The sequence below is a fragment of the Humulus lupulus genome, chromosome 1, assembly GCF_963169125.1.
Source record: "Humulus lupulus chromosome 1, drHumLupu1.1, whole genome shotgun sequence".
NCBI classification, from domain to species: Eukaryota; Viridiplantae; Streptophyta; class Magnoliopsida; order Rosales; family Cannabaceae; genus Humulus; species Humulus lupulus.
Window position 1 is genome coordinate 255,006,025 of NC_084793.1, and position 18,858 is coordinate 255,024,882.

The window sequence follows — 18,858 nt, forward strand, 5'->3', positions numbered from 1 at the left end:
TCACAAAGTTTATGTTTAGGTCCTCCCCATGGACACCGAAATTGACTTTGATGTTGTTTAGCATGTGGAATATGCATGCTCCATGGAAAGCTTTAGGGTATACATGGTCTATAGCATTTTCTATGCTTGTGTGCCTGTCTGAAATGAATGTTATACCTGTTTGTAAAATCACGATGAAGTAACTAGTTATTGTGTCCAAATTAAGTAACTGGTTTCATTAATTTATATGACTATTATTTTTTTACACTGCTTTTACTATTATATTGCAGAATTATTACTAAACAGTTTATTTTATGTGTTTAATTTGTTTGAATAAGAATATAAAAAAGAAACAATACCTTATCTTTCTCCATATGTCTCCTTTAGCTTTGTGAAAAACCATAACCATGATGAATCATTTTCAGAGTCTCTTATTCCAAAGGCTAATGGAAATATGTTGTTGTTAGCATCCATTGTTGAAGCAGTGAATGCAGTTCCTCCAAATGACGTCTTCAAGTAAGTTCCATCTATCACAATGACTGGCCTACAGTGTTTCCATCCTTTGATGGAATTTGCAAATGCTAGGTACATATATTTGAAGTGATCTTTATTGTCTGTAACCAGGTGCGTTATTGTACTTGGGTTCGAGACTTTTAGCATGTGAAAGTAGATGGGAAGTTTCTGGTATGAATCATCTTGGTTTCCTCTTGCCAATTCTAAAGCTTTTTCTCTTACTCTCCAGGCTTTTTGAAACCCCATTGAAACACCATAATCATCTAGCATGTCGTTGATTATGTCATTTGGTGTGTGTACTATCTTTATTGACATGTATTTTGTTTTTATTAGTTCTCCAATCACATTACAATTTCCCTGCCTGTGGTCTTCCATAATGATGTCCATGGAGCAGGTGTGAATTTTTACATACTTTCTGATTTTAAATGTTTCTGTTTTTCTGAACTTTGAAGCTCTAAGTAACCAGTTACAATTGTCATCCACACAAGTTTCCAGGTACTCTCTTGGTTCAAATCTTTTTGTCTTGAATCGGATGTTGTGGATCATAGCATAATAACATAGAGCAGATTTCAAGAGCTTTTTGTCCTTATAAATCTGGCCTTCTTCAACTTTGAAAACTTTATGATCAGTTATAATTTATGTATCTTCTTCTCTTTTTCTTTTGTTTTCTTTTGTTCTCTCTATGATAAAATCTGCTACATTATCAGCTATGTCTGTAATGTTTGGGAAGGTTTGTACCTGGTTATTTGTTGTGCAGGTTGCTTCATCATATTGTAACTCTGTAACTATTTCCTGGTTGTTTAGTTGAAGAACTAGCATTTCTAGATCTGTGTTATGTATTTGTGTTTCTTCTTCGTATGTACTGTGTTCAATAGTTTCAGCTATTGTTTTATCAAAAGTGGCGATGCATAGTGGTAGCTCAATGTAGAATAGGACTGAATTGTCAATGAGTAATTTCATTGGTGGCATACCTAGTGATAAGTGGTAACTCAGCTCAATATTTTGAAGATTGCATTTTATCTCAGTTTTCACTAAATGAACCAAATTGTTCAGAGAACAATTTGTTGGTATTATCAGTCCAGACATGGTGTAGTCAACATACTGATATCTATTTGTCCATTTTCCTCCAAAATGAATCAATGTCATTATGCATTCCATATCTGCAATATAGGACAACATAATTTTTAGTGTTGTTTCAAATGCAACTAGTTACGTTAGTGAATGAATATTAACAAATGTTGAAAATATATAAGTAACCAATTTCTTTAAGTTAATCAAGAACTATTTTCCAGGTTCTATAATTAATTATTTTGCATTATGTTCAATTTTGCGTGTGTAACTGGTTACCTTAGTGAATGTGTTGTCTTTTTTTTTTTGTGATATTTCAAATATGCAAAGTTAAAGACATATCATGTAACCGGTTTCATAAACATAAATCAAGATCTATTTTCCATGTTTCATGATAAATTATGATGCAGAGTGTTATTATTATTTTTTTGTGTGTAACTGGTTACTGTATTTATTTTGTTGTTTTATTTTTTTTTGTAATATTTGAATTATGTAAATGTTCAAGTTATGTGATGTAACAAGTTTCGCGTGAGTAATTAAAAAATTAATTTCCTGATTCTTTGTGTTATTATTTTCCATGTCATATATTTCAAACAAGATTTTGTTTAGTTTAAATGTTACCTGTTGAGAAATCTTAGAAACGAAGCTAAAATCAGATTATTTGTTGGACAAGAATCGAAATTCTGTTTTAGTTGCCGGGGAAAAAGAGCTGTTGATCGGAAATTGAATTCTATGTTTAATTCGATGATTGTAGAAGGCCGGAGAGAAAGACTGCGAAAGTGTTCGATTGGCGAGGTAGATTTGAAGCAACACTTCCGAGAGGCAATAGCAGGCGATCAGGAATTTAATTGCTTGATCTGAGAAGAAGAGTGTTGTTGCCGGAGAAGATGATGTTAGAGTCGGAAACAATGGAGGACGAATTGCAGTAGCCGGAGAAGATAATGTGATTGTCTGAAACTTTGGAGAACGAGTTCCAGTGGCCAGAGAAGGAAGATTTGGTTATCAACAATTAGGTTTCTTGATCAAAATATTGTAGTCGGAAGTTTATAGGAAATTTATTAATATGTGGTAATCTTGTTTATAAAATTATGGGAATCCCATAGTTTTTCATTTTTGTTAGGCAGTTTTTCCATATTTTAATTAATTATTTTTTGTCCATATTTATATAAAGTTTACTTAGTTTTCCCATATTTATGTAAAGAGGTCTTGAGATTTTGGTTGGATAAATGAATCCATACTAAAAGTCGCCTTGCTAAATGGGCCTCAGATATTCTAATAAAAGCCCAATTTGTAGAAACCCTAAAATTCCTCGGAAGCCTAAATAATAATAATGATTTTGGTCAAACTGACTAATGCACAATTTTTTAAATATGTGCACAAACTAGTTTTTTTCGTATTCACAAATTCTCCCATCAAGTTTCTCTCCACAACCCAGAAACACCTTTTTTGTGAAAAACTTATTTAAGAGATGCATCAAATTCCCTATTTCTCTTTCTTTTCACAATCCCCCTTAAGTACATTCAAGAACAAAAAGGAAAAAAAAAGAGTAACAAAGGAAATAAAATTACTAAGGAATCTTTTAAGGAAAACATACGCAAATGGACAAAAGAGCGAAGAAGAGGATGAGGTTGTCAGTGTATAACTGTTGGATGTACAAGTAATCGCCAAAGTTCGAAGAGAAAGCTTGGGAGAAAAGCTCTGTTTTTCTTTGCTTTTGTATTTGGAAAAATAAGAAGGAACGAAGAGTGGGGAGGAAGGAAAATGGAAAGTTATTTATAGAATAAGTAAGAAATATTCGAGTCGTTTGATCTAAAAATGGGAAATAATGAGACAAGTACTCTTTTATATTGAAAAATGAACCAACGTCCTGATGTGTGACATGTGTCCACATACTAGCTGGGCACGATTTCCAAAAAGAAAATTCAAAAGTATCTTCTGGAAAGTCTAGTAGAAACTTTTGGGAGCCCGATGTTATTAGAGATTTTCAAGAAGAATAAATCAGCTCGTGATTTATTCTTATGTTAGGAAATTAGCTCGAGAAAGGTTTATTGTATAACTCTCAAAGAATTGTTTGCCTTGCAAAATGTTGTACATGGATTAAAAGACAAGTGTACAAATCAACATGTGGGTCATTTTGACTAAATGACTAAATAACTCTGTCAAAGCATGATAACAGCTCGCAAGCATTAGTAAATATTCGTCGTTAAGTAAACAGATATTCAGCTCAAAGTATTTCTATTACTTCATCTTGTAAGGATCTCACGCGTATAAATCAGCGTGAATACTTGTAACAGAAGAACAAAAATGGAATAAATATGTATTTTGAATTGTAGACCAGTTCAAGTTTATAAGGAATTAATTTGTTGCTGGTGTTTAGTTAGTTTTATTTATTTATATTCCAAACAAATATCTTGTAACTTTCCCCTAAAATCATGGGAGAAGAATCTGAGGTCAATCCATATATATAAATAGGACTATCTCATCTTCATTATTTTTTTTATGCACAAATTATTGTACTAAGAATTATGATAAAATAGCTTTATAGTTATAACTCAGAATATTAAATTAAATTAAAGTGAGTCGTCGACTAAGTAAAATTAAATACTGAATCAGGTAAAAATATATGGAATTCATTATTTTTATTTTCTTTTCTTGCTTAATCTCTTTTCTTTCTGAGTTGTCGAAATTCTGAGTCAACGGAAATGATATTGGAGTTGAAACTTGCCATATGGGAACACTTGTCCTTGAGTTGTAGTCTACGCTTAAGCTTGTTTTGAATTATACCTTTTATGCTCCTACTTTTTAAAATGAATTATTTTAAGCATCACTATATGTGTGAAATGGATGAATGATAAGAAGATTATGTTATATTATATCACATGTGGAACATAAGTCACTGTTAAACTTATTAACCATGTCCATTCGATTTTAATTACTAGCATTTGTGATTATGAACATTTTTGTTTGTTATAAAGAAAATTGATTGTCATAATTCAATAGAAATTTAATTATTTGGTATCTCGTGTTTTTTTTTACAGAAGTATAACTTTACTACCATTTATCATGAATAATATTAATACGGTACTTTGAATTTACAAAATCAAAATAAAATGGTACGTTAAGCTTAAATTTGGTCACAAATGATAAAGTACCAAATATGAGTATATTTCCATGAATATCATGGTACCATTTTATACCAATTTTCAAATTATAAGACACCTAATGACTATTATCGTGAATATAAGGTACTATTTTATACCAATTTTGAAATTAGTACTTAATGATCATTATTATTATGAAAGAACTATTATTTTTTTAGTTTTTTTTAGCAAAAAGCTATTATTTTTTTTTAAAGTGGCCACAAAATGTTTCTTAGCATCTGAGTCTTTTTCAACAAGTATAATTATTTTGATATCTCTCTTATATAATAATTTGCTATTTAAAGGAGATTCTTATTTTCCGATAAGTGGCTATTTAAAGGATAATCTTGTTTTCGTTAGATTTAACACCACTTTTAAACAACAACTCTTAAATTTAACACCATCTTATATATGTAACTATATTTTTTTCTTCTACTTAACAGTTGAATTTGTATTTTTTAAAAGTAATCATGACTTTACTTATTATATATAATATAATAATATTAATTTTTTTCTTGAAGTCTTCTTTTATTATTATAATAATATAAATATATAATGATATTATATAGAATTAGAATATATATTTAAAAAAAATACATGAATAAAAAATCAATCATTCTATAATCCTAAAAAAGGATGATTCGATTTTGGTTTTTCACCATGTCTCATTCTTTTTGTAAGTTTATATATTCATTAATTTTTTAATAAATTTATAATATTTTAGAAATTGAACTAGATTTTTTTAAATCTATCATAATTTTTTTTATTATTATTTCATAGTAAATTATATTTTAGAAAAGAAAAAAAATCACTATAAATTCTAAAATTAAATAAATTTAATGGAAAACGTAATTATAATCTTATATATCTACTGGGGGTGGGGCACGTGCACCTACACAATTAAAAAAGGCCTCGTATACTTATACTTTTTAACGTTTTTTTATTAAGGTAATCACCTATCAAGGTCAATTAAAAAAGGCCTCGTATGAGATAATGGATAGACAAATATATTAAGACATTGGTTCCATTGAAAACTTCAATGCCTACAGCCGAGTCACCTTACAAGTAGGTGTGTCTGTATTTTAAATAGCTATATGTATAAATATGTAAGTTTGTGTGTATAAAGCTAGGTCTGTTTATTTTAGATCTAGTAGATAGAGACCTTTAATAGCTTGTCATGTTCGATAGCTTCTTCTCTAGCACTCCATCCAGACTAATAAGATTGAGATAAAATTAGGGATGTCAAAAAAACCCAGCGGATCGGGGCGGGTCGAAGCCCTGACTCGACGGGGCGCCCCTGGTCCGAATATAAATGGGGCTGGTCGAGATCCGACCCAACCCGCTAGCAATTGAAGTGGGTCGGATCACAACCCGACCCAGTTGTTGTTTTATTTTTTTAATTAAAGAATTTTTTAAAAAAAACTAATTACTACCACTATTTAGAGTGATCTAGGATCCAAATATGTATATATATATATAAATAAGTCAGTTTATTTAGAGAGATAGATGAAAAAATTTATATTTTGCTTTGAAGTATATTAAATTTTTTTTTTATTTTAGTATGCAAGACCATTTATAAAAAAATTTAGGCAGCACTAAAGAGATTTTTTTGCCATTTATTTTTATATTGTAACATATTTTAAAAAATTAATCATTCTTTTATTAAAGAAAAAGAAAGAAAAAAAACCTTACCGGGTCATCAAATGCCTTAACGGGGCGGGTCGGGGCATAAGCTTAGCGTGTCGGAGCGAATCTTTAGCGGGGCGGGGTCGACCCACCCCATTTACATCCCTACATAAAATGGTACCAACTGCCATTAACCATAAAAATACTTCGACAATATCAACTACGGGACGTAATGGAGAGTACATTTGCACAAACACTGCTCAGGGCCACCAATTAGAAAATTTTCAGTAAGGTCAATGTAAGACCTTGCTGATCAAATTCCATATAATTCAATATACATGCAAACTGCAGCAAATGAATCCTTCCTTACATATATTTACACACTGAAAGAATAAGTGCGAGGTTTACTAACTAAAACAACTAAAAACCTAAGATACATGTCAAATCCAATTCTATAAACAAATTCTTATTTCTTTACAATCTCTAATAATAACTGAAGAATAACCTGATGAACTATTAAGCAGAAGTATAACCTGATGAACTGCTAAGCAGCATTCTTTACAAGCTCAAGCCAGTATAATGTGGTAGCATGACAGCCAGTACGTGTATATTTAGATCAGTTTCATTTGCCTCACAGACCATCTTGTAAAGTTCTGTAAAAAACAAAGAAAAAATTGACATAAAAATAACGCAAAACATAGATGAACCCTAAGAGAACATAAATACACACAAATAGATTCTAAATATATTTTTGATTGTTCAAGAGAATCAATTATATTTGTTTACCAATTTACATAATAAAATTGATCATACAAAAAATGTCAAAAGAAATAGAGAAAACAACATCAATACTATTATCTCCCACATAATTCAGACTCAAAACGGAACCATTAATAGCTAATTCATTTTAAGAATTAATTACAAGCACCAAAGGAAACCAAAACTGCAATAGCTCCAAATGCATTAGTATTACAAATAGGAAAAAGATTATTCAAAGTTCACAAAATGGAAAATTCCTAACAAAAGAGAGGAAACTAAAATAAATAAATAAACTTATTTTTTATCAAAATTTTCAATCATATGGTAGATAGAAAATAACAAGAAAATTCTTTTTTTATCAACACAGCAGTGGCATATACTATACAAGAATAAATTCTTTAAATTATAACACCTTATGTTTAAGACCGGCTCAGGGAATATTAAAAATAGGCTACTGAACAAAGAAAATGATGCTAAATTTAACAAATTGATCGCATATATATATATATAGACAGAAATTTAATACATTAATATCACTATATATGGGAAAACAACTACGCTGTATTCAACAATAAATATATAAATCTAATATACAACTTCAATTTTCAAAGTAAAAGATATTCACTACTCATAACAAAGCCAACTGCACTTCAAAATGATGAACAACACATGATAAGCATAATGAAAATAATATATAGATATGACATTTGTTGGGGGGAGATTAGGACCTGCACAACACAGCTAATACAGTGCACAAAGAATAGCAACAAAGAAGAACAAATAATAGACAATTAAACAAACCCAAAAGTAATCAAAAAGTAAAACACAAAAGAAAGAACACCAAGAATATTTGTTTCAGATATAACCAGTTTGGTTGATCCTACATCCAAGGCTAGGCAACAATGCCTAAGTCAAATCTACTATATCTGAAACTAGATTACACCCTCCAAGCTCTCAAGATTACAACAACACTCATCCAACTTCTCTTGAAACACTCTCTCACTAGAGTATTACAACACAGTTCTTGCTCTCAGCCAAAACTCTTAGAAATTGAATACCCTTAGGTTGATCAGGCCTAAAACTATATATAGGGTCGAGATACAAGAACTAAAGAGACAAATAGAAACTAACTGTAACTAACAACAATTAGTTAGTCTGTTACAACTTACTGGTGTCCACGCAGATGCAACTAGAGAAAATGTAGATGCAACTGAAAACAGCAGATTACTATGAGCTGTCATTTTACTAATCTTTTGATTGGTTGAGGAAAGAAGTCACAATCTTCAAAATTCTCCACCTTGACTTCTTATTCCGAAACAGGGTTCAGTGGATTAGACAATGCTGCCTTAGCTTTAGCTATAAGGGATTCCCATCTTGATGCCAAGCAAGTTCAAGGCCGAAGTGAACTTGCTCATGGGTATGACCTTAGTCATCATATCAGCTGGGTTGATCTCAGTGGATATCTTCACAATCTTGACAAGTTGTTTTGAGACAATATCCCTGAGAAAATGGAGTTTAACATCTATGTGTTTCGTTCTTTCATGAAACACAGTATTCTTAGACAAATGTATTGCACTTTGTGAATCACAATGTACAATCACATGATCTTGTCTAAATCCCAGCTCACTCATCATCCCTTTTAACCAAAGAGCTTCTTTTACTACTTCTGTGAGAGCTATGTATTCTGCTTCAGTCGAGGAAAGAGCCACAACATGTCGTAAATTAGACTTCCAGCTTACAACATTCCCTCCAACAGTGAAAACATACCCAGATAAAGATCTTCTTTTATCATAATCTCCAGCAAAATCTGAGTCACAATACCCCATAACTTCACATTGTTTCTGGTCTGACTTTGTGTACAAAATCTGTAGGTTTGCAGTGCCCTTCATGTACCTTAGTAACCATTTCATAGCTTGCCAATGTTCCAAGCTTGGTTTGCTCATAAACCTACTAACCAAACAAATTCCATATGCTAAATCAGGTCTTGTTGATACCATAGCATACATAATGCTACCAACAGCATTAGCATAAGGAACTCCCTTCATCTTTTCTTCTTCAAAAGACGCTTCTTCTTCTGTAAGAGACTTTAGCTTGAAGTGGGCTCCAATGGGAATGTTGACAGATCTGGCTTCCTTTTGATCAAACATTCCCACTACCTTCTTGACATATCCTTCTTGAGACAATCTCAACATGCCCTTATTTTTTTCTCTAGATATCTCTATTCCCAAAATCTTGACAGCTGCCCCCAAATACTTCATATCAAATTCTTGACTTAGCATCTTCTTGAGCCTTTCCATTTCTGATATGTGTTTACATGCTATAAGCATGTCATCCACATAAATTAACAAGTAGATGTAGCTTCCATCTTCAAGAACTTTGAAATAAACACAACTATCAAACTTTGATCTTTGAAATTTCTGTCTTAGCATAAAATCATCAAATATGAAGTACCATTGTCTCGGTGACTGTTTCAAACCGTATAGAGATTTCTTCAGCAAGCACACCTTCTCTTTCATCCCTGGCTGTATGAATCCTTCAGGTTGTTGCATGTGTATTTCTTCATCAAGATTACCATGAAGAAATGTTGTCTTCACATCAAGTTGATCCAATTCTAAATTCTTAATTGCAGTGATAGCCAATATAATTCTTATAGAAGTGTGTTTGACAATAGGAGAAAACACTTCATGATAGTCTATCCCTTCAACTTGAGAAAAGCCTTTTGCCACCAACCTTGCCTTGAATCGAGGTAGCTCAACTCCTTCAATCTCTGGTTTTCTCTTGTAAACCCATTTGCTCCCTATTACTCTTTTGTTCTTAGGTTTATCCACCAGAATCCATGTCTCATTCTTGGATAAGGACTCCATCTCTTCTTTCATAGCCTTATTCCATTTACTCCATTCAGCACTATTCTTGGCTTCCTTGTAGCAAATAGGCTCATGTAGCTCTAGTAAATAAGCTACACTAAGGGCAAAAACAGTAATATCAGCATGTGCAAATCTCTCAAGAGGTCTGATCTGTCTCCTTGCTCTATCTCTAGCCAAGAGATAATCTGAAGCTTGAGTATCTCTGCCATCAGCTTTAGTGCCATCTGCATCACTTCCAGGTACATCTCCAAGTTCACTCTCCTAAACTCCACCTTGATTCTCATTCTGTGATGTTTCTCTCAATTCAATCTGCATAGTATCTTTCTGCTCAGCTTGTTTAGAGCTGGCTTGATCACTAAATTTCATGTTAGTTTTATAAAAGCAGTGCTCATTGAATATAACATCACGACTGATAATGCATTTTTTCTCATCTATTAACCAAAGTTTATAACCCTTGACACCACTTGGATAACCAAGAAACACACCCTTCATAGACCTAGGATTCAAATTCCCTTGACTAATATGAACATAACCTATACAACCAAAAGGTTTCAGGTGACTGTAACTTGGTTTATGACCGGACCAAACATGTTCAGGAACCTTACAATCTAATGCAGATGAAGGTGACCTATTAATGAGGTAGCAAGCAGTAGCAGCTGCCTCTGCCCAAAATGTTTTTGGCAAACCTGAATCAGCTAGCATGCATCTAACCTTATTCATGATTGTTCTATTCATTCTCTCAGCAAGATCATTTTGCTGAAGGGTGTTCCTAACTGTATGGTGCCTAACAATGCCATTTTCAGTGCAATAAGAATCAAACTCAGCATTATAGAATTCCAAACCATTGTCAGTTCTAAGTTTCTTAACTTTCTTCATGGTTTGATTTTCTACCATAATTTTCCATTCTCTAAACCTTCCAAAAGCCTCATCCTTAGTTCTAAGAAAATAGATCCACACTTTCCTAGAATAATCATCAATAATAGAAAGGAAATATTGAGCTTTACCTAGAGATAATGGAACTTGTGATGAACCCCATAAGTCAGAATGAATATATTCCAATATTCCTTTGGTTTTATGAGTTGAACTTGCAAATTTCAACCTATGAGCTTTTCCTACAACACAAGTTTCACAAAACTGTAAGTCTGAAATATATTTAGAGTTCAAGAAACCTTGCTTACCAAGTTCTACCATTCCCTTGTGGCTCATGTGCTGAAGTCGTTTATGCCATAATTATGTGGTATTAGGTTCTGTAGTTAAATCTCCAGCAGACCTAGTTGAAACTCTAGCAGACCCAGTTATGGTCTCTCCTTGTAGTATATAAAGTCCTTGTCTTAGCTCACCTCTCATAAACACCATTGTACCTTTGGATACTCTCAAGACTCCACCTTCAGCTTTGTAGCTATAGCCTTTGGAATCTAAAACACCAAGAGACAACAAATTTCTTTTTAGTTCAGGTATAAATCTAACATTAGAAAGTACCTTTATGGTGCCATCTCTCAATTTGATCTTGATAGAACCAATTCCTTGAATTCTGCATGTGTTGTTATTTCCCATCAACACTTGCCCTATACTTTCTTCTTTTAGATCAAATAACCAATCTTTTCTGGGTGACATGTGAAATGTACACCCAGAATCCATAACCCATTCATCCTTAGGATCACTGGTTGACACAGTTAGAACATCAACTTCCATAGATCCATCTGTGACATGAGCTTCATCTTTGTTGTCTTGCTTTTGTCCTTCATTTCTTCTCTGTGGGCAGTTTCGTCTGAAGTGACCTTCTTGGTTACAAATCCAGCAAGTTTTCCTTGGTTTTGACTTGGATCTTGATCTCCCTCTGCTTTTTCCATTTCTATGGTTGTTGCCATCTTTTCTTTCAGATCTTCCTCTCACATTTAGACCTTCGGCTTGAGATCTTGACACCTTACCATTAGCTTTTAGATCTAATTCCTTTGAGTATGCAGCACCAATCACTTCTTGCAGTGACAATGTATCTTTACCATACTTCAAAGTGTCCCTCGGATTATCATAGGCCTTCGGGAGTGAGTTCAATAGAAAGATTGCTTGATCCTCTTCTTCAATCTTTACTTCAATTGACTCCAAATCTGAAACTAGCTTGGTGAAGTCATCTATATTATCATCAATAGAATTGGATTCCTCCATCTTGAATCCATAGAATCTTTGTTTGAGATAGATTCGATTTGGTAATGCCTTGGTCATGTACAACTGTTCTAACTTCTTCCACATATCATGAGCTGTTTCTTCTTTGATTACTTTCCTCAAAACTTGATCATTCAAACTCAGAATGATTGTGTTCTTTTCCTTTTTTAGCACCTCTGTCTTGTTTTCCAACTTAGCCATCTTACTTTCTTCTTGTAGGGCTTCTTCACATTCAAGATTACCCATATGAGCCATCATCTTTGCACGCCATAGACTGAAATCATTCTTGCCATCAAATTTCTCCACCTCAAACTTGGAAGTCGACATATTAAAGAGAATTGCTCCTGGCCAGCGAACAAGTTCTCAATTGCGGAAGTACTTCGAAGTTCTTGATCTTTCTTGGAGAAAATCACAGTCGAAGATGGTGAAGGATGCAGCCACTTTAAACCTGGCTCTGATACCAGTTGTTGGGGGGGGGGGGGGATTAGGACCTGCACAACACAGCCAATACAGTGCACAAAGAATAGCAACAAAGAAGAACAAGTAATAGACAATTAAACAAACCCAAAAGTAATCAAAAAGTAAAACACAAAAGAAAGAACACCAAGAATACTTGGTTCAAATACAACCAGTTTGGTTGATCCTACATCCAAGGCTAGGCAGCAATGCCTAAGTCAAATCCACTATATCTGAAACTAGATTACACCCTCCAAGCTCTCAAGATTACAACAACACTCATCCAACTTCTCTTGAAACACTCTCTCACTAGAGTATTACAACATAGTTCTTGCTCTTAGCCAAAACTCTCAAAAATTGAATACCCTTAGGTTGATCAGGCCTAAAACTGTATATAGGGTCAAGATACAAGAACTAAAGAGTCAAATAGAAACTAACTGTAACTAACAACAATTAGTTAGCCTGTTACAACTTACTGGTGTCCACGCAGATGCAACTAGAGAAAATGTAGATGCAACTGAAAACAGCAGATTACTGTGAGCTATCATTTTACTAATCTTTTGATTGGTTGAGGAAAGAAGTCACAATCTTCACAACATTTATAATATTTTTGTGTGTATACAAGAATCACCACCATCGACAATATAAGAAAAACTAAGGAAACATATATCTAACAACTGAAAGTCAGTAAATGAAAATGACAAAAATTAAACTTTATATAATCATCGAGAATTAGATGCATAAAAGGGATTATTAATTGCATTAATAATTTGGAAGATGTGAAGGAGTAGCTAACTAACATTAAGGAAATCCACAAGACGAAGGATGAAGAGAATGTATAATTTTTTATATAAATACATATAAATATATATATTTTTACAATTATGCTGATATTGATTTTTTATTAAAAAACGTGTGTACATGTATACATAGGAGGAGAAGAAGATAGTGAGAGTGAAGATGGAGGTTTCCCATGAATTGAGAATGGTGAAGGAGGCCTAAGCTGCTGCTAAAGCTGGCCATTTCCTTTTCTTTATTCTTCTTTCCTTTTCGTCTTCCCCTTATTCTCAGTTATTTTTTTCAATCTAGATCAAAGTTACGTAGAACCTACATAGAGCATAGACAAAATAAAAAATTTCCAATGAAAAAGTTCTTACCCTTGGATGATATCAGAGAGTAATCAAACACAATATAAAATCTATGAAACTAACCAAAGCTACATTACCAAATGCTATGAAACTATCAACTTTCATAAACCCAATACAAAATATATTTCACATCATCAAGTTGTAATCTTTGCTTGATCAATCCCAAAAAACAATAATTCAATAAAAGGGAGAGACAGAGAACTAGCATAGAAACCCACTTCAGATTAACTTAAAATAAAAAACTCGCTGAAAACTTTCACAATTCGACGAATGAACAAACTAATAAGAACATAAACTTGCCAATATTTTCATCACCATCAATCAAACCGAGAAAGATACTCAAAAATATGAAGAGAGAAGAAGAAAAAAGCAAACCCATAACATAAAAGCATAAAAAAAACTATTCATATAATCACTAAAATAAACTCTATTAATCATTGTTTAAAAAATATGAAGAATAAGCAAACAAAGGATAGACAACATAACCTCACGGTGAGAGAGAGATAGACCTTTACCAAAAGCATAAGAAGAAAAACCCCATGATACCAGTTCCATAGGGAATGAGGAGAAGAAGAAGTAAAGGATTAACTTCAAAGGTGATAGGTTTACGGTCGGTGGGTTTACAGTGTATAGGTGTTGGAGAAGAATGGTTACACATGTAGAGATAAAGTTAAATCTTTGGTGGGTGATAGAATGCGTGTACACTGAAGATAAAAAAAGTTTTTTGAAATACAGTAGAACCCTTGTGAAAAGCTGAAATAGAAGGATATAACAGTAAAAGAAGTAGGAGGCAAACAAGCCTCTTAGAGCACTCCTCATGTATGTTCTACTCCTTTTAAAATACCTCCCCAAAACACACATTTTTCTATTTTACCTCTATGTTTTACATTATATCATACATCAGCTTCTCTATATATTTATCTACATCATTTAAATATTATTTTTTAAAACATATTTTATTAATTAAAATAAAATAAAATAATTGAAAAAGAAAAAAGAAATAATAAATATATACTAAATGGGAGAGAGAAATATTATAAAGAAAAATAATAATATTAAAATATTATATAAATGATATGTAAATGTAGATATGGATTAATTGGAGTTTGTGCATAACTATTATAAATAAATGTATAACGGAGCTGATGGAAGATGTTTTTGTGAATTTTAGCTAAATATTATAGAGAAAGTGTATTACAAAATACATTACTAAAACATATTGTACGCCATAATTTTCCAACGGGCTATTAGCGAGCTGAGATATGGCCTAATTATATCTCAGCCACGTGGATCCCCCATGACCGGAGCTGTTATCGTCAGGTCCTACCACGCTAGCTCGGGGATATCAAGAGGTTTGCCAGGATTACTTAAGGACCGAGTCAGGTCTGTGAAGGCCACAGGTCCAGTAGGCATCCAGCTCGTGGTACAAGCTGGAGTTGGAAGCTATGACCTCTTATAAAGTCAACCACGCAAGGTAAACGTGCATATATCAGACATCACGTGTCTGATATATCCCTGACTTCTCGGACACGCAACATGAACGTGCATATTCAGACACCCACGACTTGGTTGGGCCGTGCGGCCCATTATCCCCCTTACCTATTGATTAGACCACACTTCATGTGTCAGGTTTTATGAAATAATCATGAATGTCATAGAAGTGACATGATAGGTAAGAAGGTCACGGGATGACCCCCCCTTACCAACTCCCAGGTGCCCTCTCCTATAAATATGGAGACCCGGGGAGTTGCAAAGGGTTGGATTCTATTGTGTAAGGAAACACCCTGTAAAAGAATACCAGGCATATAACAATAATATTGGCTGGTGGAGTAGAAGGATTTTAACCTTTGAACCACCTGAAAAACGTATCTGTGTCACCAGTCCATTAAAAGATCATTCATCTATTTCAGTTCATTGTTAAGCACTAATCCCTTCCTCTTATTTTCTTAATTACCTGTTGGCGAAGAACCGCGTCAACAGTTTGGTGCTTTCATTGAGAGCTAGTTAGATTGGTGCTATCACAAACATCCAACTATGGTGACCACTCGATCAAGACACGGTAACGAGGCGGAACAACATGATGGGCAGGAGGCTCATCATGCCGCCATCACCGGTGAGCAAAATCCTGAGGTCCAGCAGCGGCTGGGCAAGCAGCCGGTTGGCTAGGATGACACTGGAAGTTCGGCGCCCCGACCACCTAATCCAAACCCAGATTTTTACATTGCGATAGAGATGGAGAACGCTCAGCTGAGGAGCCAACTAGAGAAAGCTAGTCAGCAAATTAAGGAGGTGTTGGCCCGGCTACCCCCTCTTACAACCGACGCTAACGTTGGAAAGAGGCAAGGCGAGACTCGTAAGTCTCGCCGGGGTAATCGGTCTAGGCCTAGCCGCTCGGACAGACCTCTGACATCCAACTCTATTCCCTCATCACACCGTCGAGAGGCAAACTTCGAAGAAATGCCTAGAGCCGAACAACAGTATAGCCGTTCGGTCCGAACTTTAACTCCCAGCTCCCAGCCAGCCTCGAGCGCGCCCAGGAGGGCTCGAGGGAATTCTAGAAGGAGATCCGGGGAGGGCTCACAACACCAGCGCCTCATCCAGATTGCCAGGCGTGGGACCCGCAGGTCGACAGGGCCGAAAGGCCCCCACCTAACTTGATCCGCCCTGAAGAAACTAGAATTGCATCTTCGGTCAAGCACCCTCCATCACCAATAAGATATCTGTCTCCTCCTCGGCCTATCCGGGATATTCCAGCTTATGGAAGCAGCAGGAGAAACCCCCCATCCGCAGGACCTTCCTGACGTAGAAGGGCGACAAGAGGGAGGCCGGATCCTCACCCCCAGAGGCGGACTCTGAGATTCTCTAACGGGAGCTACTGGACCGGCAGTCGCCGGAGCAACCTTTCTGGCGGAGATCTGCGTCAACCCTTAAGCTTGGCACAAAGTCCTCAAGCCACCCCGAGGGGCGACCTACGAGATCGCCTTAACTCTCATAGGGGGGAACCAGTAGGAGGTGGCAGCCATGCTCGCTCAGGGGAGACCTATCCGAGGTGCGTAATGGCGGGAATGCCCCAAATAACCTATCTCAAGATAGGAGGGGCAATAACCCACCAAACGTATACAATGGATCCGGAGCTGTCGAACAGCCTCGGAATAACCAAGGAAATCAGGACAAAACCCTTGAGCGCCTGGCTCAGATGGAGGAGCTAATGAGGAAGCTCCTGTCGGAGAAAGAGAAAGACGAGTATGATTCGGGGGACGAGCTTGAACTCTTTTCCCCCAGCATAGCAGCAACGACATACCCACCCGGTTTCCGTATGCCGCACCTGTCCAAATTCAACGGAGACGGAGAGTCGGATCATCTGGGGATGTTCAATACCCTAATGATGGCCCACAACATTGGCCCTGAGTTGAGATGTCTGATATTTCCCTCCACACTGGCTGGACCAGCCAGGCAGTGGTTCAAACAAAGCAAGAAACAATCAATCAGCTCCTGGAAAACTTTCTCTACTGACTTCAAAAGGGCATTCCGAGCCTCCCAGGCTGCCCGCGTCAAGGCCGACTCTCTGGCTAACGTGAGACAACAACCCGACGAGCCTTTGAAGGCTTACCTGAGCAGGTTCGTGAACGTCGCTGCTCGGGCTAGAGACGCAGATGACAGCTCCAAGCTCATGACTTTGTGAACTGGAATCCTCGTCGGAGGGGGACTCTGGAACGAAATACAAAGGAAGGGAGTTAGCTCAGTGAACGAGTTCCTAAATAGGGCCCAGGGGTGGATCAACTTGGAGGAGGCCCAAGCCTCAGCTGCAGGAACCAGCCAGGTCCCTGAGCAGCCCGCTGGAGTGGGAACGGAGGTCATGACAGCGACCCAGAACGTTACACAGAATAACCAGTTTGGTGGAGGCAAAAGAAAGGGGAACGACGAGGGCAACCAGCACGGCCCAAAAAAGAATAAGTCCACAGAGAAATTTAAGTCGGTCTACGCAACTTATCTAGAGCTCACCCACTCTAGGGAGAACATCTTCCTAACGAACTCTGCTTGCCTCTCCTAGAAGAAGCCGGAGCCGTTAAAGCACTAGAAGGGGAAGAGAGACACCTCCAAGTTTTTTCGTTTCCACACCGACGTTGGCCACAATACTGATGATTGTAGGCATTTGAAAGATGAGATCGAAACTCTCATCAGAGCCGGCCCCTTGGCTCAGTATGCGCGGAACAGGGCTCCGACAGGCCAACCTGCTCCGGAGGTCCTGGTTAGTCACCCCGGGTCTCGGGTAGATCAAGACGTCCCTCCTCCAGTGATAGGAGGAGAGATATCCACAATCTCGGGAGGTCCGCATTTGGCTGGCACAAGTAGGGGTGCCCAAAAGAGGTACATAAACGAACTCAAGGCGCATAACGGAGTAGAGTTCGTCCCGGAGCAGCGCCTGCCAAAGCAGCAGCGATTGGAGAGACAACCAATCATTTTTACTGAAGAAGATGCCAACCATGTTCATTTCCCTCATAATGACCCCCTGGTCGTAGTAGTGCAGCTCGCTAATCGGAGGGTTAGGAGAGTGCTGATCGATAATGGGAGCTCGATAAACCTTCTATTCCGGTCCACACTGGAGAAGATGGGTTTGACTGTCACTGAGCTGAAGGCGACCTCCATGATGCTGTATGGTTTTTCGGGAGAAGGATCAGCGACTATAGGGACGATCGAGCTGGTGATCACCTTAGGAGAAGGACCTCGGACAGTCTCCAAACTCCTCGAGTTCGTGATCATCGACTGCCCCACTGCGTACAATGTTATTTTGGGCCGACCCACACTTATAGATTTTGAGGCCATCACTTCCGTTTTCCACCTCGCGCTGAAATTCCCTTCTTCCACGGGGATATGCACGGTCCGTGGCGATCAGCTTGCTGCCAGGGAATGCTATAGCATTTCCATGAAGGGAAAATCGAAACCCGGGCAGCTAGCAATGGCCATCCAAGGGGGAGGAGAGGAATCTCAGGAACCTTTAACTGATCCTGAGATTGAAAAACCTCAGAGCACTGAAGGGGAAAATATTGTCTTAAGTGAGGATATTGACCCCCGAATAGGCGAGGATAAGTCTGAGCTCTAGGCTATTGAAGAGCTCGAGGAAGTAAGCATCGATCCATAAAATCC

At 36.6% G+C, this 18,858-nt stretch overlaps 1 protein-coding gene across 1 annotated transcript; it reads right to left on the reverse strand.

The window, feature by feature from the left end:
- Positions 1–339: 339 nt before the first annotated feature.
- On the reverse strand, positions 340–1,038 carry LOC133832630 (uncharacterized). Its single transcript, XM_062262946.1, has one exon. It carries the CDS (start codon positions 1,036–1,038, stop codon positions 340–342), a length of 699 nt encoding a protein of 232 aa, XP_062118930.1.
- Positions 1,039–18,858: the final 17,820 nt, after the last annotated feature.